Here is a 19,018-nt window from a genome sequence, read left to right as displayed (position 1 = left end):
GTTAAATCGTGCAGTTTAATATTTAAAAAGTAAAGAGACCTAGTGGTGTGAGATTGAATGGGCATTGTGAATGTCCTTTAAATTAAAGTGCACTTCTACAATGCAATGCGTTTCCTTCTTCTTAAATTGGCTGTAGGAGGAGGTATTGACAGTCAGAGCAAAGGAATTAAATGAAAAGTGTCGTCGTCTGTCTAACTCGGCGTCTTGGATTGAACTCCAGCTGATGTTTTGGACAAAGAGAAGCTCTAAATCGAGCAGTTAACGATCGACATTTTGCTTGATTAGGGGAGAGCCGGGGAGACGCGAGCGCGTCCTCTCGCCATGTCCATCGGCACCGCGCGCTCCTCGCCGAGTGCGTAAACTGCTGTGGAGGGTCCCCGCGTTATGAGACGACATGGCATGGTCTGACCGACGGATTCAGACTTTGCTGGCCATCGTGGGCGCCTTCGCCGCCTTCAGTCTCATGACTATCGCCATTGGCACCGACTACTGGCTTTACTCCCGTGCGCACATCTGCAACGCCACCAATGCGACCTCGGACGACTCCCAGATGCAAACCAAAAAAGTCAGAGGCGACCTGACGCACTCCGGGCTGTGGAGGATCTGCTGCATCGAAGGTAAAACATAGTCTAATGACTTAGTAACTGTCATTCTATGAGATTGCCTTGCTTTTGTGTTGTGCTGATTGGCAATGTGCTGATTGTCCAATGATGATGTGTTTGACCTGCCAAAAGGTGAATCATCATTACCAGTAGCCTATTTTGTTTTTGAGCTATTGTTCAATTTGTTGAGTAGCTTAAAAAAGTTACGTGTGCATGATGTTAAATAGGGAGGGGAAGGGCTGCTTGTTGCGCGCAAAGGCGTCTGTGCCTTTGCGCGCAAATGATGTTGGAAGTCGTCATTATGAGTTCTAGGTCTACTGTTTTTTTAGTCTTACCTTTTGTTAGACATTTTGCAAGAAATGTCGCTTGCCAGTAACAATGTAAGGATTTGTCCTAATTGTCTCAGCAACTTGATATGGTTGCTTGGCAACTAGTTTCATAAAAACCGATGGTGAAATGAAACGGAATTGTTTCACGAAATCCTGGCAACATTTTCTCAGCTTCGAAACAACAGACCCAACACGCGCTGGGTGGTTTGGGGCTGGTTTTCCTGTTGAGCAACTAGTTGTTGTTTGGTCACGTGTGCGCACCATTGCACGCGACTGCTTTATTGGAGAGAAGCCAGATCAATGACTATCAATCATTTGATCCGTGAACATCTATTCAGACTCCTCTCCTCAGCTCCAGCTTAATGAGTCACTTTTCCACTGCTGCTGGTTCAAACCTCCAATCGGAATGTTTGTTCTTCTTCTCTTAACTGGCAACCGAGATAAATTACTTGGTTAAATAAAAAATGAAAATTTTATTGGAAGCAATTTGTCACACTCCTTGTCTGCGCGATGGTTCTACTCCACCTGGAGATTTACAATTGATGGAAGAAGGTGTTTGCTGTTCTTAAACATCATCATATCAACATATTTCCCACCTTTTTATTCTAACCAGCTCACATTCCTGGATGAATTTTACAGACTTATTTCTCTTGCCCTCCCATCTATCGCACACACACACACACACACACACACACACATTCTATTCACTGTTGTCAAATCACATTGAGCAGGCCTCTGGTGATGACACATGTGTAGCCACTAATGCTGGATGAGCCTAATGAATTTCCAGGACATTGGCTGTTTAATGACATCCAATCAGATAATTACCTTTAAAACGTGGGTTCTATATATTCTATCAGGTTAATGACAAAATGTTCCTTTTGTACATTTTCTGGTTGTGTTTGATTTTTTCCCTGTCTAAGGGGACAGAGGCTTCATTCACCACAAATTTCGCTGACCATTTTCTAGAAAATCTCTTCCCGGAACAAAGAACAAGATCAGATGGAACCAGTTTGAATTAGGTCAAACGAGCGGGATAAATAATGGGGAGGCCCCGGGAACACTCGGCTAACCTTGTAGAAGAGATGACATGAGTGTCCCTCTTACGTGCCAAACAGATGTCTGTATGAGTGGTGTGTCTTGTTGTACAAGGAGGAGGTTCACTGAAGGCGAGCGATGGTGTCAAATGATCTTTTAAAGGAAACAACGGGACGTCTTGTTCTGAAGTCGCTGATGCTGAAATATAACAAGAACTCTCACTTAAGCCATTTAACCCTGATCGCTGAACACGCTGAGGAACTAGAAGACTTGATGTGTTTTATATATGCTGCGCACCACCATCTTTTCTTTCCTAATGTGATTACTTTGGATTCATGTGTCAGGAAGGCTGCTTTCTGCTTTTCTTGGCTGTGTGTGTGTTTCTGTGGGGTATCCATGTTTGTGTATGCATGTGTGTGTGTGTTAGTCTGATGTCAAAGGGAGGAAGGGAGGAAATGGGGGGGTTGGAGGGAGTGGTTGCCATGGTGAAGCTATGCTGAGTAATAAAAGATGGGCTCCGTTGTAGCAGACAGATGGCCTCTGGGGAGTTACCTCCCCTACTGAGCTCGGTCTCTTCCGCTCTCCTTTTCTCACCCTCATCCCTCCGACTATTAACACACCTGCCTTCTGTCTATTTTTTATAAATAACATTCATTGACTTTGACATTTTAACTTCATCATTAATTCTACATAATAGCCTTTTTTTAATCCTGCACCTGTCGCTGCTCTTCCCCAGACGTATGTAAGCCACAATCAGGAGAACACATACAATTACGCCGAAAAACACTGCTCTTATAGATATAAAATACACATCCAGTATGACGATTATATTACTGAGTGATTGCGTTTCTGTGTCGGTCAAAAGAAAGCGCTGTAAATGACGGATCAAAAGGAAGCTGCGAAAGAGATGAAGTGGAAAACATTTTGGAACGCGGCTGCGATAGAGGAGGCATGAGAGAGGGATGAAGATGATCGTTTAGAGATGAGTTTAAAGATGCGACAGAATGGAGTTGGTGAAGATCGGCTGGGCTGTTGTTTCAGACATTAACCGGGTACATTTAGTAGACCAACGTGACATTGAAAAGGTTTTGGTGGATTGAAGTCATTTAAACATCCACCGTTCAACATGGCTCATCCAAGCATCCTTATGGCTCAACAATTGGGGCAAAAGCATGACGCAAATAATTTCCACCATTTCTCCAATGTTTTATTCTCTTAAAAGCGGAGAGAAGATGTTCTCGATGAAGCGACTGGGTCTTTGAATACAGGGTTCCCGAGGGCTTAAGAACGTAACAACTGCACGCCGATTCCGTGGATGGTCATCATGTAGTTTCCTTTGGACCATCTATCTTCATTGGAGAATCTCATGTTGTGCGCTGTTACGAGGCACAGTATTTCCCTTAAACTGTTAGGATTTCATCCCTGCAGAAGCTGTTACTTCCATCAGTCCCAATCACACTCTGGATGCTTTTTGCTTCTCCACAGGGATCAACAAAGGAAGCTGTTTTTGGATCAATCATTTTCCAGGTGATAACGACTACGACACAGACAGCGCTGAGTACATCTTACGTAAGTCATTGAAACCTCCTCAATCTTCAAACACTTGAACCGTTAATCCTCCGTCCCTTTTCTTGGAGTGGTGATGGAGGCGTCGCGTGGATACTTAATATGTGATGACGCGTCTCCTCCCATAGAGGCTCGATGTCATGACAGTGACTGGAGCTTCAGAGATGATGGAGCGTCCTGATGAGTGAAACGTTTGAGATTTCGGATCAGCTTAACTCTGCATATCACATTTGGCTTCCAGTTTGGTGCCCTGAGCCCAAAGCAACTGTTTCCATTTTTGCAAATGTCTGCAATGGTTCATTTCAACACACCCATGGATTCATAGAAAGGCCGGAACGTCTTCCTATCGGGCTGCAGCATCTATGTAAACATTCATCCGTTGCATGGCTTTCCGCTCTTTTGTCACTCTGTGTTTCCATGTAAACACTTATGGCAGCGTTACTACAACAGAGGGCCTTCTGGTGTTATTTGTAGGAAAGCTTAAGCTCATCAGAAATGCAATGCAACATCACTTTGCATGCAAATATTGCCATGAATCATAATGAAATATCTGCTGTGTAAAATAAATTGATGCGCTTTGTTCCCCTCGAGGGTTTATGCCATCCAAAAAAAAACACAATAACTACATTCTATATTTTCTAATCTATGTGGAAGAGTTGTTCTTATGAACATTTGAATTAAAGGTGTCCAGTGGATTTTCCCAGCAAACATTCAAAAGTCCTGTTTACATTAAGTATTACTCATCTCACCTTTTAGATCCTGCATAGTTTACATCCATGGTTATTGGCCTGCAACCTTTTCAGTATTTTCTAGCACATTGTTACATTTATTGGTAGGTTTTTACCACCTGTTGATCGGTGGAATAAAGTGACACCGCTGGAACTAATGTTTCTTTCAGGACAAATTGACCTTCACCACACGATTTCTACTAAAACCTAATCAGTTTCTCCTTTCGAAGTATTTCCCTCGAGGTGTTTCTGAACTATCTCATAAAATAGCTGCTGCCTGGTGCTATTAGAGCTCCCAAAACCCTCAGGGACCCTTTAATACGACATTATTCAACCTAGCCTGATCAGTATTTATGTACTAACAATGGATTAAAGCAGTGTTTTTCAACCTTTTTTGCATCAAGACACACTTAAAGACACAGAAAAAATCTCACGGCACAGCAACAACCGGAAATGATATGAAAATCAATCCCAAACATAGTTTCAGCATGAGCATAATATACTGTGTTCTATTTGTTGTGTTTTATTAAACCTAATGCCAAGATGGCACAGGCTTTATGCCCAGGTATCTCTTATGCCTAGTTTATGCTTCTGCGTTTTCCCTTGCGTCGCTTTTCACACCTCCTTGCGTTGAATTGCTCTGCAACACACGCAAGACTTTTAGAAGCATGAATAGAAACGAGTGTGTCGACGCAACGACGCAGACGCAAACGCAGAAGCATGCGCCGGCCTTAAATCTCACTTTTTTAAATTGTCGCCTCAGCAAATCTGCCTATTAATTACGCTGCTTAGCGCCACCCACAGGCAGAGGGGAGTATTGAGCCTTCATACCACCAACAGCGCGACGACACACACACACACACACACACACAAGTTGGCTCTTTTTTTTTCACCAACGAAGTGACAGTATGTAAAAAATGATTTTTTTTTCACGGCACACCTGACAGCCTCTCTTGCCGCGGCACACTGGTTGAAAAAGACTGGATTAAATGACTGTGTAAAATGTGAGTGGTGTTTTTCATACAATTATTCATTCCCCTCAGCTCGGCAGAGCATGTTAATATCTTTGAGCTCTTCTTTGGGGGTGGGGGGCAACTTTGCTGTTCTGGTTCACTCTCAACACACTTGCCTCCCTCTGGCGTCAGTTTCACCAGGGCCACAGAAATATCGCCATACTAGTAGTATTGCAATACTGGTACTTCTACTGAGCTTTTACCGTACCTCATTGGTACCATTGTTATGGTAATTGAATTACATGCCAGTCATCTTCATATTCATATGTGTATCTTCATTTGACATGCCAACAGAAAGTGTCTCTCTGTCTCGTATGAACAGGTGTAGTGCGAGCGTCAAGCCTATTTCCGATTCTCAGCACCGTTCTGCTGATGTTGGGTGGCCTGTGTGTCGGAGTTGGACGCGTCTACAACAACAAAAACAACATCCTTCTCACCTCTGGCATCCTGTTTGTGGCTGCAGGTAGCACGAGACTGACAGCGCGCTTTAGATGAACAAACACATAGATATTGTGCACAAGGGGAAGGAGGGAGAAGGACATAAGAGAAGACAGGACTTTGTCTTGTTGTTCTTCTTATAAATGTACCTTAACTATTCCTGCATATCAATTCTTTGAAAAGAAGAAGTTGTTGGAAGGTGGAAATCTACAGAAAAGGTTTATGAATGAGGAGCTTCGTCATGTGATGAAAGCACAGGTGTAGACAGTCAACAGATACTGAATCATTCTCTCCATGAACACGATGCCGTAACCTTTAGGGCGCATCGTCCATCGGCACGTTATAGTTTCTTCTCTTCACCTCTCGCCATCTCGTCTTACCTCCCCTCTTCTATTTAGGCCTGAGCAACATCATCGGCATCATCGTCTACATCTCCAGCAACGCCGGGGATCCCAGCGACAAGAAAGACGAGGACAAGAAGAACCACTACAACTACGGCTGGTCCTTCTACTTTGGCGCCCTCTCCTTCATCGTGGCGGAATCAGTGGGCGTCCTCGCTGTCAACATATTCATCGAGAAAAACAAAGACACGCACTTCCGAGCCCGACGTGACTTTGTCAAAACCACCTCGTCCTCCTCACCGTACTCTCGCATCCCGAGTTACCGCTACCGGCGGAGGCGCTCGCGCTCCAGTTCGAGGTCGAGTGACCCGTCCCGCGACCCCTCCCCCGCCGGGATGGGGATTGCCGGAGGGGGCGGGGCAGGTGGCTTGAGGATGGGTTTGCCGATGGGGGATATGTCTCTGTACGCTCTTACCGGGGACCCTTTGAGGTGCGCGAGTGCAAGCGCAGGGCCGTACAGCCCAGAGAGGGACTCTGGGTTTTTACAAGTCCACAACTGCTTCGAGAAAGATCTGAAAGACGCAGTGAACAGGAGGACCACACCGGTATGAGGTCAGGGCGGACATTGCTGTGTGAAACCATACGTTAGACATCGCCTCTCTGGTGCTGAAAGGTCAGAGCTCCAAATAGTCCTTTGTTGGGTATTTCTTGGAAAGGAAAATGCAGATCTACGAGGAAATGTGGGATTAATAATAACATTTTACAATGTGAGCTATTTAACTATACAATGTGATATCCACTATTATTGAGGGAAAAACTGCAAATTGTCGTTCTTGTTCTGGCATTCTTTAAAGGACAACTGCCTGTGATTCATGTTGCTGTTTGAGTTTTATTGTATTTGCAAACGTAACATGACTGGTGCTAACTTCATTTGTACACCTTTGATAGTCTTAAGCCTTTTCAACTGCCATTTAATTACTTCCGCTCTATCTCAAAAACTGCTCACACAAGCTTGTGTGTGAGTCAGGTAATAAATGTGAAAAGTGTGTTACAGCTCAGACACAATATGACATACAACAACACATTCAGTCCGTATTTTTTAACAAATTGTCTGTATTTTCTTGTGTCTTCGAAAACAAAAGTTTTTTCTGGCCAACATAACGTTAAAAACAAAAGTTACGTTCCTCCATAACATCAATTGATTGGTATTGGGCTTTTTACTAAGATTTCTGTAGATACACATAAACTAAAATGACCAGGCGCAGACAGCACATTTCAGTATGCGGTGCCACCAATCAGTGTAAACCTTATTTGTACAGATTGTGCAGTTTGCTCAGGGATGACGTGCCGAAAGAATGATTATTACCATTAAAGATCTGGAGCTTGTGGTGAAAGAGAACACGCATGTGTAACCTTTGGTTGCCAGGCAGACAGAGCAGAGGTCACGCCGTACTGTTGATGTTTACATGACTACTGCCTTTGTATCAGAATGCAGAACTCCTATTCTAATTATTTCTGAACTCTTACTGCCCCATATTTTTGACACATTCATTCAATTATTATTGCGAGACAGATTTTGAGAAATTGCAGTATTATGGCAATTGAAGGCTACATATGTAATCAAATCCATTCATATGATTGGTTCATGGGTTTGCTCTAAAACAGATTTGAGTTTTTAGTCTGTAAACAAGAAGGCACAATAATAATATGGAATATGGAACAATGAATGTCATATTACACCAACACAAGGAGACGTGAGGGGGAAGAGGACAGATGAAATCCATTTTCAAAGCAACAGTTGCATTCTGTCATATGGTTTTATTGTTGTACTTCACGGTTTCTGTCAATCTGTGAGTGTTAACGCTTGACAAAATGAGTTAAAAACTATTCTATTAACCAACTAAGCAACAGGATCACAGATTATTCTACTAGCATGGACAGTTCAGAGTGTTGTGGGACATAATGTGTGGCGAGGTTAACTGAGATTGACATGGGTTAGGGTTTGGTATGCTGACGCTTAGTATCTGGAATAGCCTCAAAGTGACCTCTGACCAGAAGGACCAAAGCGTTGGTCAGAGCCAGATGGCATGAAAACATTCACCTGTTGCTTAGTGGGGCATTTAAAATGATGAGAGAATTCCATATGGAACATTTTGTGAGTTGTTGTATGAGCTCCATGAAGGACTTTTATTGGATCGATTGGCTTCTAGAATTGCAAGTCTCGGAAAATATGTTGTCAATTTATATACAGTAAAAAAAGTGTTTTTTATTTTCTGTTTGGCTTCCTTCAGCTGGTCAAAGGTCGTGAACAATCCACTGCTGATCCTCCCAGGCTGACAGCTCTGTTTCCATGGTGGGAAGATACAAATCCTAACCCAAGCCTCAGCCTGTGACATTTAGTCAAATATTGGAAATCTTTTCCTCACAATGAAAGAACAGTTATCCTGAAAAGCTATGGGGAGAATCTTAGAAATCACAGTTAACTTCACTTTAACACCTGCTTGTGGTTTAATGCCAAATATGAACAATTTGTCCCAGTATTTTGCGTATGACACAGGCCTCATGCTCTGCCATGGAACTCATCATCAGCCAATTTAATACTAGATTGAACTAACAGGCTCCCAAATGGTCAACCTAGCCCTTAAAAAGCTTGTCTTTGAACAAGATAGGAAGAAAAGTGAGCGAGGGGTTTGTAAAAGTTGAAATTACATTACTTGTTCAGTTCCCGCTCGACTGGGTTCAAACAGTGCCATGTGAGGGCGCGCAGTGTCTGCAGAGTCGCTGCTCTGTCGGCTGTAGTTTTCAGATGAGCCTTGACTTAATATAGACTTCTTCTTATTCTGCGTTCATGTGATCTAGCCTATCGATGTTGGGCCAAACTAGTCTGATGACCCTGTTTCCCGTTCCAGGCCTGAACTCAAAAGGCTTCGTCACCCTCCCCTCTGTCCATCACCCGGCTGTTGAGCCGGCTGTGAATTTCAATGTCACTGATACTCACTGATATTTTCATCCTCAATAAAGCTGCACCCTCACTCACTCGTGTTGCGCGGTGAACTTTCCCCTCCGGTAATCTACGGGAAAACGCCAGGGTCAAAACTCCCGGGATTAGTTGTGCTTGTTAGCACTGGTACCTTGCTGGGGAGGGTGATACAATACTGCTCACAACCTCCATTGCACTCAGGTTCTGGCTTTCTACCTTGATTTGTTGGCGTGACAAATGTTTTAGCAAGATATCAGGTATCTTCATAATAAACCTGACACACCCAATGCCACGAGTATTTTAACTATTACACATAGTAAAAGCTACTTTAAGATATTTTGGATGTATACTTATAAAAGTCCTTTGTGTTAGATTGGTGCACAGAGATTTCTATTAAATTATTTTAAAGGCACAGTGTGTAGCATTTTGGCAAACCATTGTTGTAAAATCACCTAAAATGATTGGGTTTTTGTAGATCCTTTATATCTGAATAGCATGCGTGTTCTCTACTGCGAGTCTGCAGCGTTGCACCATCAGGTTTCCACAGAATCCCGCAACAGACAAACGTGACTCCAGCCACCTAAAGCCCCAGTGCCGTACTGTAAATACAGGAAGCACGGCCTCTGAGTGAGACAAACAGCAGCACCAGAGGTTTGCACTTGGCGGCTCATGTTACAGGTGGAGTAACAGAGGGGGATTTAGTCGATGACAATCTGTAACCACAGCACTGGAAGCCAGCCGATTCTACACACTGTGCCTTTTAAGTGGTTCATAAAGTTCCCTCTACCTTCAATGGTCTGCTTGCTATTCTTACATTCTCTGTTTCGTTTGAGGACTTGTATGTTTGGTGAAATATATCAATAGTATACCCTTTATGGTACTGCTGTGTCTGTGAATACCAAGTGTCTTTAAATATATCCATGAGTTTGTAATGTATGATTTTACTGATGAATTACTCTGAAATAAAATAAAAGTTAAAGTAAACATCTGTTTGATTTTATTTGTTTGATTTTTTTCTCAGGCAAATGTTTGACCCCTTATGATTTATGATATCAAAAAGATGTAAGTATGGTAACTAGTCCATCTCAAGTTTATTTGCCTAATATCTCACACAACTGGGTGGAGTTTACACCGCTTTTCTCAACCCAGCAAAAGGTCTCTAAGGAGAAAAGGAAAAAACTCCTCCTAAACTGAGCATATGAAATAAGTACTGGAAAAGCTGGAAGGCAGACAGTCATGGACTTTCAGGTCTGGTCAAGTGACTCCAAAGAGGATACGTGACCATAGTAGCAAACCACACAATGTATGAAACTGAAATAATCAAAGTATTCCAGGATCACATGACACAAAGTCGTCTTCCCGTCATCAATGATCAACCTTTTGAGGATTGTAAATACTTGTGTTAGCATAATTGACTGCTTCAGGCGATACAATTGATCGTATTTCATTCTGTGCCATTTATAGGTTTGTGGGGCGCCGACAGAAAATCAAGCTCGGCCAGTGAAACATTAATGTGCGCGCTCAACGTTAATGTTGACGTCGCCACACTTTTTTACTACTCCTGCGCTGTGGGCCCAAAAATACTGAATCCTAAAAAAAATACTTTTGCTGAAACAACTTTAATTGCAATATCTTGGGAGCCATCCAATGGACGGGATGTTTCATAGAAGCCTGTCATAACACATTTTAAATAATGCAGATGCTAAAACGTCCATGTGGAAAGTTGCACGTATAGACAACAGACACCGTTTATGTGAGTCCACTTATTCTGTCGCGCTACACATCTCCACTCATTGGCACGGGAACTGGATACACAGACAGCCTGACAGCTCGACTCACAAGTCACCCCCCCCCACCGTTTAACACCTACCAACACGTGCAACATTGTCTACGCCCATTTCCCACATTGGCAGTTGGTTTGGTCATCAACTTTCTTGATCTTCTTCAACAGCTGTAAGTCTAAACCTGCAGCCCCACATTTGTACAGCAACTCACAGTGAGTAGGGAACTTGTATCTGGGACAGAGCGACGGGGGAGGAGGAGACGCTAGTCTTAGGTGGCAAGAGAAAAGGAGAAGAGACTTTGTGGGAAGCTTGCTGAGGACAGAAGCCCCTGGGACACAGACCCGTGTGTTTTCATATCAGGGGAAGAAGATTCACTGAGCAGAAGCATCCCCACCTGGAAACATGCACAAGCGCACCAAGATAAAGATTGCCATCTTTGTGCTGCTGGTGGGTATGGCGTGCATGTTCACCGCGGTGGTGACGGACCACTGGGCCGTGCTCAGCCCGCGGGTGGATCAGGTCAATCAGACCTGTGAGGCGGCCCACTTTGGCCTGTGGAGGCTGTGCAAGAAGTACATCTACATAAGCTCGGAAAACTACGTGCCGGGGCATGGCTGCGGACCCATCAGTCTGCCTGGAGGTAAGAAAAAGATAAAATGACAATACTAAAATTGATAATGTTTGCGTGTAACTGTGAGGTCTCTCCATGAAATCCAGCCCACAGCTCTGAGGTTGAACTTCTAAGAATAGAGGTTCTAATGTGGGATCACTTGGTATGGCACATGCGTTTTAAAAGAAATCTCCTGATCGTAGTGAAATGCATGCAACCTTCCATAATTTATTAATATTATCTTTAACTATCTTTAACATTTGGAGGAAAACAATTAAATGTTTTATTGTGTCATTCATCAGTGATGTTGAAAGCCCATCCGTCAGCTGACTTAAGGACTGAACCTTGATGACATCAAACATCTACCAGAGATCGCACAGAATGAGGCACCTAGTGGATGTTACTGATTGGCTGCTCTCATATTTATTAATTAAAAACAGCATGCCAGTGTTTCCAACAACATGGAAGGCAGTACCTGACATATACAGACACTCTATGTAACATCTTCAGGAAACAAGTTATTGAAATAGCTTGAATGACACACCCAATGCACACTCTAAATACACTTTTGAGGTACTTGTACCTTAAGCCAGTATTGCCATTGGTAACACTTGATCTCAGGTCCCACTCCTCATAAAACTAATTACTGAATCAGAATCCTGTTGCCATTTTTTTATTTATAGTCTCAAATGACATAGATCCTTCAATTGTGTACTACTTCATTGCTTTACTCCACTACACTTTAGGATGAAGTATTGTGCATTACTCTTACTTACTCCGCTATACATTTAAGTATGAAATAAGGACAATTTTAGTACTGATTTCATGGTCCACCACTCTAAAAAGGGCCAGTGGACAATAATACTTTGTATCTGTGGTAAACAGTGTCAACCAGTTGCTGACTCTTGTCTCAATGAGTTGTCTGAAAAAACACTATCTGACTGTTGCTTGTCAGCTGACTCTGTATGTCACTTTATTTAAATTGGCCTGGGACTTACACCCAAATTTGTCCAACTCACAGGGCTGAGAGAAACTCCAAAAATATGTCCCAACTGGTTGCAGCTGTTAGGCTTTTGGGAATCCCAGACACGGTCTGCACCGAGGGGCCGTTCCAGAAGCAGATGAAATGTCCGAGGGCGGTTTATTGGGGCAGATATGGCAAGCATGCGCTTAACACACTAAATGAGCTCAACCCCACACGTAGAGAAGGTATCAGATCATGAAGACAAGTGCAGGTGCTGCCTTTATCCGAAACACACACACTGACAGTGGTGGTCTTTTTTTAATCTTATTTCGAACCAAATGGCTTTCATGTCCCAGGCAATATGTGTGATGTGAGTAAATCCATCTGTCTCCGGGGCTTTCTCCCGCCCCACTAGCTGTATTTGGACAGGAACATTATTGTTTATCGTAGACACGCGTCTTCAGAGAGTTGTGAGCCTCTGATCCAAAGCAGGACAGTATGCGAGGAGGTCCCCACTGCGAGACACTCATCTGGAAAATATGGGCTGAGTGGTTGTTCGGGTCTACTGATGACAAAGCGCAGATGGTGAGAGGATCCCTGAAAAACGAATAAGGCAGTTACATCCCACTGTATGTTCTTCCAGCTGAAAGAAACGTTTCATCTGAGACAGAATATACCAGACAGGATATTTTAGTTTCAGACGCTACTTTCCCCTTTGTTTTGGTGTTCGAAGCTGCAGATAAGAAACACCCGATACGTTACAATGCTCCTCTTTGTCACAGCATACAGAGACAAGCAGTTATCATAATGTTTTTGACCATAACTCGAGTAAGAGAAAGAAAAGGGATTTTCTTTAGCTGCTGAACAAGCAGTCGTGGTTATAAATATAAGCCCCGTAAATACTCAGCTGTCTTGGGTGGAGGCCACCAGGGTAAAGTGTTCGCGCCGAGTCCAGCAGCCTTCTGAGTGACAGGGCCGCATGGGTGGGTCAGGCAGAGCTTTAACGCATGCTGTCCCACCAAACTGTGCCCCCAGGACCCTCTCACAGCTTCACATGTTACTATATATATACTATATATATTACTTTGCACTTGCCTGTGTGGGATTCATAGTTAAAAAAGAAAGTGGTACCACTGGTATTTCGGCTCACTCCAGACGCTCAACCAAGGGATAGGCTTCATATATATAGAGCTTATTTCAACAAGTATCTCTGGCTTTACAGAAGAATCAAGGCTCTAGTTCACCGGAGTGTGATGTTATCAACAGAGCCGGTATCTTTTTAGCACAAAAGTCTACATAGAAAAGTACACACATTTTCCAAAGGTATTTACACTTATGTTCACCCAAGGACATAACTTACGTAGTCAACACTTCTGATAGACCTAAGAATGTGAAAGGGAACTCCACCCAAACAGAGCCGACTAAAACCACCACGAGGGATCAGAGGTCTGGAACATTGATCGCTTCCACCGCTGACTAAATGAATGGACCACGTGCGATCTGTGTCATAAATGCTGCTAATCCAATGTCCTCAACTGATCTTTGGAAAGATGAAGGAATAATAATACTAGGAACAGAAATGGCTTTACAGCCTCTGTCACCCGAGCCTTGAAGGAAAACGATCAGCCACAAGTGGTGCGACAGTGCGTGTCAGTCTGTGTAGTGTGCTGCAAACAGATGCGTTCATTACGGCCAGGTCCTAATATTTTCATTGAAGCTTTGCTCTGTAAATATGGTACAAAAAGGTTTAAGTCGGCAACACACATCCACATCCATAAGGGAATAAGGCTGCTCGATACAGATAAGGAGCTTGAAGCATCCACTCCGAGGCTTAAAGAATGATGTCATTCATTCATTCATTCATACATACATACATACATACATACATACATACATTTAGTGAATAAAGAGACACTCGGCCCGATAGCCGCTCTTCCACTTTTGGACCTAACAGACATCTTATCTCACATTCAGATGAGACCATGTTTCCTCCCTTTGAAATAATTGCCTGGTGATGAATTATAGAGGCTAGTGGATTTGCATTTCTTTAAAAACATGACCATTTTGGGGGAATTAGTAAAGTTCTAAGATATTTTTCACCCTCTTTTTTGTCAAGAGAGGATCTAGCTCAGAAACACGGTTGACGAGCCTCTATGACACCAACTATTAAATGTGCCTTCGGAGGTAAAAACGGGGCTTGTTGCTTAGTAACAACCTCTGTTTTTACGATCAGTCCCTGTACTCATACATAAAAAATATGTTTTGTATGTGTCTGCTGTATTGTTTCAGTGGAGGTTTTTGTAAACATTGCATCAACATTGTTGCCGTAGCTTTGCAAAATAAGACTTGTTGCCTTTTTCTTATTTGTCTTGGCTTTTTCTTGGTCTTACATTCCATTTAGCTTATTTTCCTGGTTCACAGAGCACGTCGAGCTTTAACCATAATGCAATACCATCATTTTACCGATGTCTTATGACGGCGCTGTCTGTAAAGAGGGATTAGGAACATTCGTGCGAGTGGAGACCTCATAGCAGAAGTGAGGTATTATGTGCACTTGACTTTGCATGAGAGTACGTGACAGTCATCCAGTGAAAAATACTGCACATAACAGTCCTCCCTCCTCCTGCACATGTGAGCATCCCAATCCACATTTTTTTTCCTCAGCTCTCAGAAACACGCATTACATGACGTTAAGCCTCGGATGTTCCCATCCACTTGGTCAACAACTTTTAGCACTACAGGAAGTATGTGGGATGAGATAAGTAGGATTTGACAGGGAACTTCCTTGTTTTTATTACTTGGCTAAACATCTTACAATGTTTAATCCACCAAACCAGTCTTTAACCAAAATAGGCCACCTGGCTTTATTCTTGCAAATTGCCAGCGTTTAACAGCTTGTCTGCTCAGGAAAGATTGATTGGGATGTTTGTACAACTTCTTCAATAAAATGCATCAAAGAACAGTTCAATCAAATCTAGCGAGTTTAAGTCATTAAAAAGTAATGTAGCCTGTATTGTGAGAGGTTCATGGGGATAGAACCACAGAGGGTAAGTTAACTGTTTTAGCATTTTAAACATTTTCAAGTTTCTCTCCCTGTCCTCATATATTACTTTGCCACAAATGATTGGAAATGTCTGCTGTGTAAAACATAAGAGCTCTATGTGGTGATAATAAATATAATTTATATATTATGGTTGTGTTTACACCTTGTTGTACTGCCTCGAAAGGCCAAAACAATCACTCGACGTGGGTGTGAATTTGATCCACATCCTGTATTCTTTCTTTTCACAGAGGAAAACTGCACTTACTTCAGACACTTCACTCCAGGCCTGGATACCGAGATATTTGAATATAAAACACAAAAAGGTAAGTGTCTGTTACCCCTGTTACCCCGTCGTGGTTACTTGAATGCCATCCTGTCTAAACTTGGATAGAGATTCATTTGTGAACTCCCTCTGCAATACGGTCCTTGGAACATCAAGACCTCCCAGTCTGTGTGAAGATGAAGATCAAACTCTTCATCGCGTATTCCCAACTGACCTCGGCCGCTGCTGCTCTGCTCCGATCCACTCGCTTTCACCGCTGAACCTCGGGGCGATTATTGGTGTCACAGCAGGTGTATTTGGTCCAGCTGTCAATGACAAAACTCTTCATTGGACTGAAGTTTTGGGTGAAATGCTATTTTTCTTGTTCACACGTTTCATAACTTTACACCTTCATGCCAGAATTGAGCATGTGTATACAATGCAGTAGCACTAATGTGATATATGAATGTGTAGATATTTATTTATACAGTGTGCCTTAAGGAGTATATATGTATAGACTCAACTTTATTTTGTTCACCCACTAAGTCTTAAGAATAATGTTGATATAATTGAGTATTATGGGGTCATTTCTTATGATACTGGAGAGATTCAGTTTAGCTGATAGTTTAGATTGCAAATATTTGCTCAATACTGTGGCTATGATGCTACAGAATCAATAAACTGCACATTCACATCCCACTGGTGAATTCTAATACTGAAAAGCATTTTCTACTCTAAGCATATCGCAACGTATCACAACTATGTTTTGCATGGTCACATTCCTACGGACACGAGGCTGACAGTTCCCCACGTGGCTCCTCAGGAACGGTGGAAGCAAATACTATCTGACTGTACACGGAGTGCGTTCAGGCCCGGGTATTTTCCAGCCCCCGCATGTTGTATGACAGCCCTGGCAGCCATGTAATATGCAATAGGGGGTCCAGCACATGTGGAGCAACGTCACACTCAATGATTGGAGTGCAAATGTGAATGGTCCTGTGCATGAAGTACACAAGCCGGGGGATGGAAGGAGCCCTGCGTGGCTGAAACACAGGTATCCTTTCATCTCTCTCCAGCTGTGGCTTCTGAGAAACTTCAGTGTTGAGCAGGCCGATGAAGCTTCACATACATGCAGCATCTCAGGGAACGCTGTGAGTTCAGGGTGCGGTTCTCCCTCCCCTTCCTGCAGGAGATGAAGACTCTCTCACCCCCCAAAGGGGGCCCTCTCCCCCGGGCCGGTTCACAGGCAAACAGGCTGCAGATCAAAGACCTCCACTGCCATGCAACTCTGATCGGAATAACAAGCCAGCTGCTGTTCCTGTTACACAGACACCCTTTATCTGTCTACAGATTTCAATCGTATAGCGTATTTGTACTTTGAAGGAAACATTATTGCTTTCAATAATCTTGTGAAATTGAATTTGTTTAAGTCAACAAATTCGACAAAAAGGCAAAATCCACTCTCTCTTTTCTAGAGTACAACATCTCAGCCGCAGCCATCTCCATCTTCAGCCTCGCCTTCATAATCCTGGGGTCTCTGTGCTTGGTGGGATCCTGTACCGGTAAAGGCAAAGGAAGAGACTACCTCCTCAAACCTGCCGGCATGTTTTTTGCATTTGCAGGTGAGTCCACTCTACCAACCAAACGTTCTGGAAAGGCAGAAACCCGGCTTTGCCTTCACGGTCACATCGCTTTGTCGTGTTCACGCGTCTCTCCTCTCCATCACAGGTCTCTGCGCCTTCATCTCACTGGAAGTGATGCGGCAGTCGGTCAAGCGCATGATTGAGAGCGAGGACACGATCTGGATCGAGTACCACTACGCCTGGTCCTTCGCTTGTGCCTGCACCGCCTTCGTCCTCCTCTTTCTCACTGGCATCACCCTCCTGCTCCTCTCCATGCCCCAGATGCCCAGGAACCCATGGGAGACCTGCATGGATGCCGAGCCGGATCAAGCTGAGTGATAGACGGACAGACGAGATGAATGCAGGATAAGAATGACTATGTCTCTTGTTTGGAGGACAGATTTGAGTACAGTATTTGTTTGAAGAACAGGAGCTGGAAATGAAAGCGTAAAGGTATGATGGCAGATACTGGTTTGGTTGTGGAAGGATCCACAGCCACGATGGGAAAACAACCTCCACGCAATTACATGTTTTGAAAGTTTGTCTTTCTCCTTTATGACCAACCCGAGGGGAAAAAAAGGGAAGTCCTCTTCACGCTTTCTCTGCTATGGTTTGTGTTGGAGGCCTAGAAATAACCATACATCAAAGTTAGAGCATGTAGAAGCTCTGCTTCTATTTTCCTCTTGGGTGGAACTCTTACAAGGCCGGAACATAAAATAAATGTTAAAAATATGTTATGAAATATCACTGTTGTGTGACATGGGCTGATTTTTTTACATTTTATTTACTGCATTATGTTTGATATCTTGTATATATCTATATACCCATTCAACAATGGATTTTTGTGTGGAATTGCTCAAGGAATCCTTTACTTAAACCTAGAAGTAGGAGAAGTCTAGACATACTTGACAGACAAATGTGCATTTTGTATTTAAAAGATTTACAAAGAACCTTTAAAGATGAGTGATTTCAGGCAAAGCTGCAGCACAGAGGCGGTTTGTCCGCGTGGCTGCTGAATGCTAAACACCCACTCGGTCTGCATGTTGGAAAAGGTTCAGCTCTAGCAGGTGCACATACACGGCCTTTTACTGTTTGCGGACAGCTTCCAAACCAAACTCTTACAAATAATTCTGTTTTCAGTCATAACGGCCCGTCAAAAACAAGTGGCAAATTGGTTTTACTTACCGAGCCTTCACACCACACGCGCTATAAATGTATTGTACTGCATATGGTATAAAACCATGTAGAATACTAATCACATTTTCCAAAGGGGTTATTCAGGTTTGCACTAAGTAGCAGGTTAATTCCTTTCTGTGAGATGTCAAGCTAAGCAGGGTCCTTTTGTCCTTGTAGTTGCACTGTAGCTGTGCGTATTCTGAGACTCTCACACAGCTGATGTTGAGGCAGTTTGTGCATTTGAACCTTTTGTGCGCAAAGCAGCAGCTGTTTGGGAGAGTAACCGTCCGTGCCATGACGCTGTTTAAGGTCCTTTCATTTGATTTCTAATGTTTAAACTATAAATAAAACAACAAAAATCTGGGTGTAGTACTGTAATCCAATATTCTTAATTTGTTTGTATTTTTCTTTGAACATATGCATTTTGGAATGCAGTGTATACTGTGTAGGTGTGATTGAAATGTCCCATATCTTTATAATCAAAATTAAATATTTATAAGGTTTGGAAAACGTTTGTATAAG

At 43.0% G+C, this 19,018-nt stretch overlaps 2 protein-coding genes across 2 annotated transcripts; both read left to right on the top strand.

The window, feature by feature from the left end:
• Positions 1-264: 264 nt before the first annotated feature.
• Positions 265-10,019, top strand: LOC120825740 (voltage-dependent calcium channel gamma-4 subunit). Its single transcript, XM_040187538.2, has 4 exons — positions 265-617; positions 3,455-3,538; positions 5,599-5,739; positions 6,113-10,019. The coding sequence occupies exons 1-4, from the start codon at positions 395-397 to the stop codon at positions 6,664-6,666; spliced, it is 1,002 nt and encodes a 333-aa protein (XP_040043472.1). The 5' UTR covers positions 265-394; the 3' UTR covers positions 6,667-10,019.
• An 808-nt stretch (positions 10,020-10,827) lies between these two features.
• LOC120825892 (voltage-dependent calcium channel gamma-1 subunit) lies at positions 10,828-19,006 on the top strand. The gene is made up of 4 exons (XM_040187749.2): positions 10,828-11,459; positions 15,685-15,759; positions 17,174-17,320; positions 17,427-19,006. Exons 1-4 carry the CDS (start codon positions 11,222-11,224, stop codon positions 17,657-17,659), a joined length of 693 nt encoding a protein of 230 aa, XP_040043683.2. The 5' UTR covers positions 10,828-11,221; the 3' UTR covers positions 17,660-19,006.
• The last annotated feature ends 12 nt before the right edge of the window (positions 19,007-19,018 follow it).

The sequence above is a fragment of the Gasterosteus aculeatus genome, chromosome 9 (assembly GCF_964276395.1).
Source record: "Gasterosteus aculeatus chromosome 9, fGasAcu3.hap1.1, whole genome shotgun sequence".
Taxonomy (NCBI): Eukaryota; Metazoa; Chordata; class Actinopteri; order Perciformes; family Gasterosteidae; genus Gasterosteus; species Gasterosteus aculeatus.
This window is presented reverse-complemented; position numbering and strand designations above follow the sequence as displayed.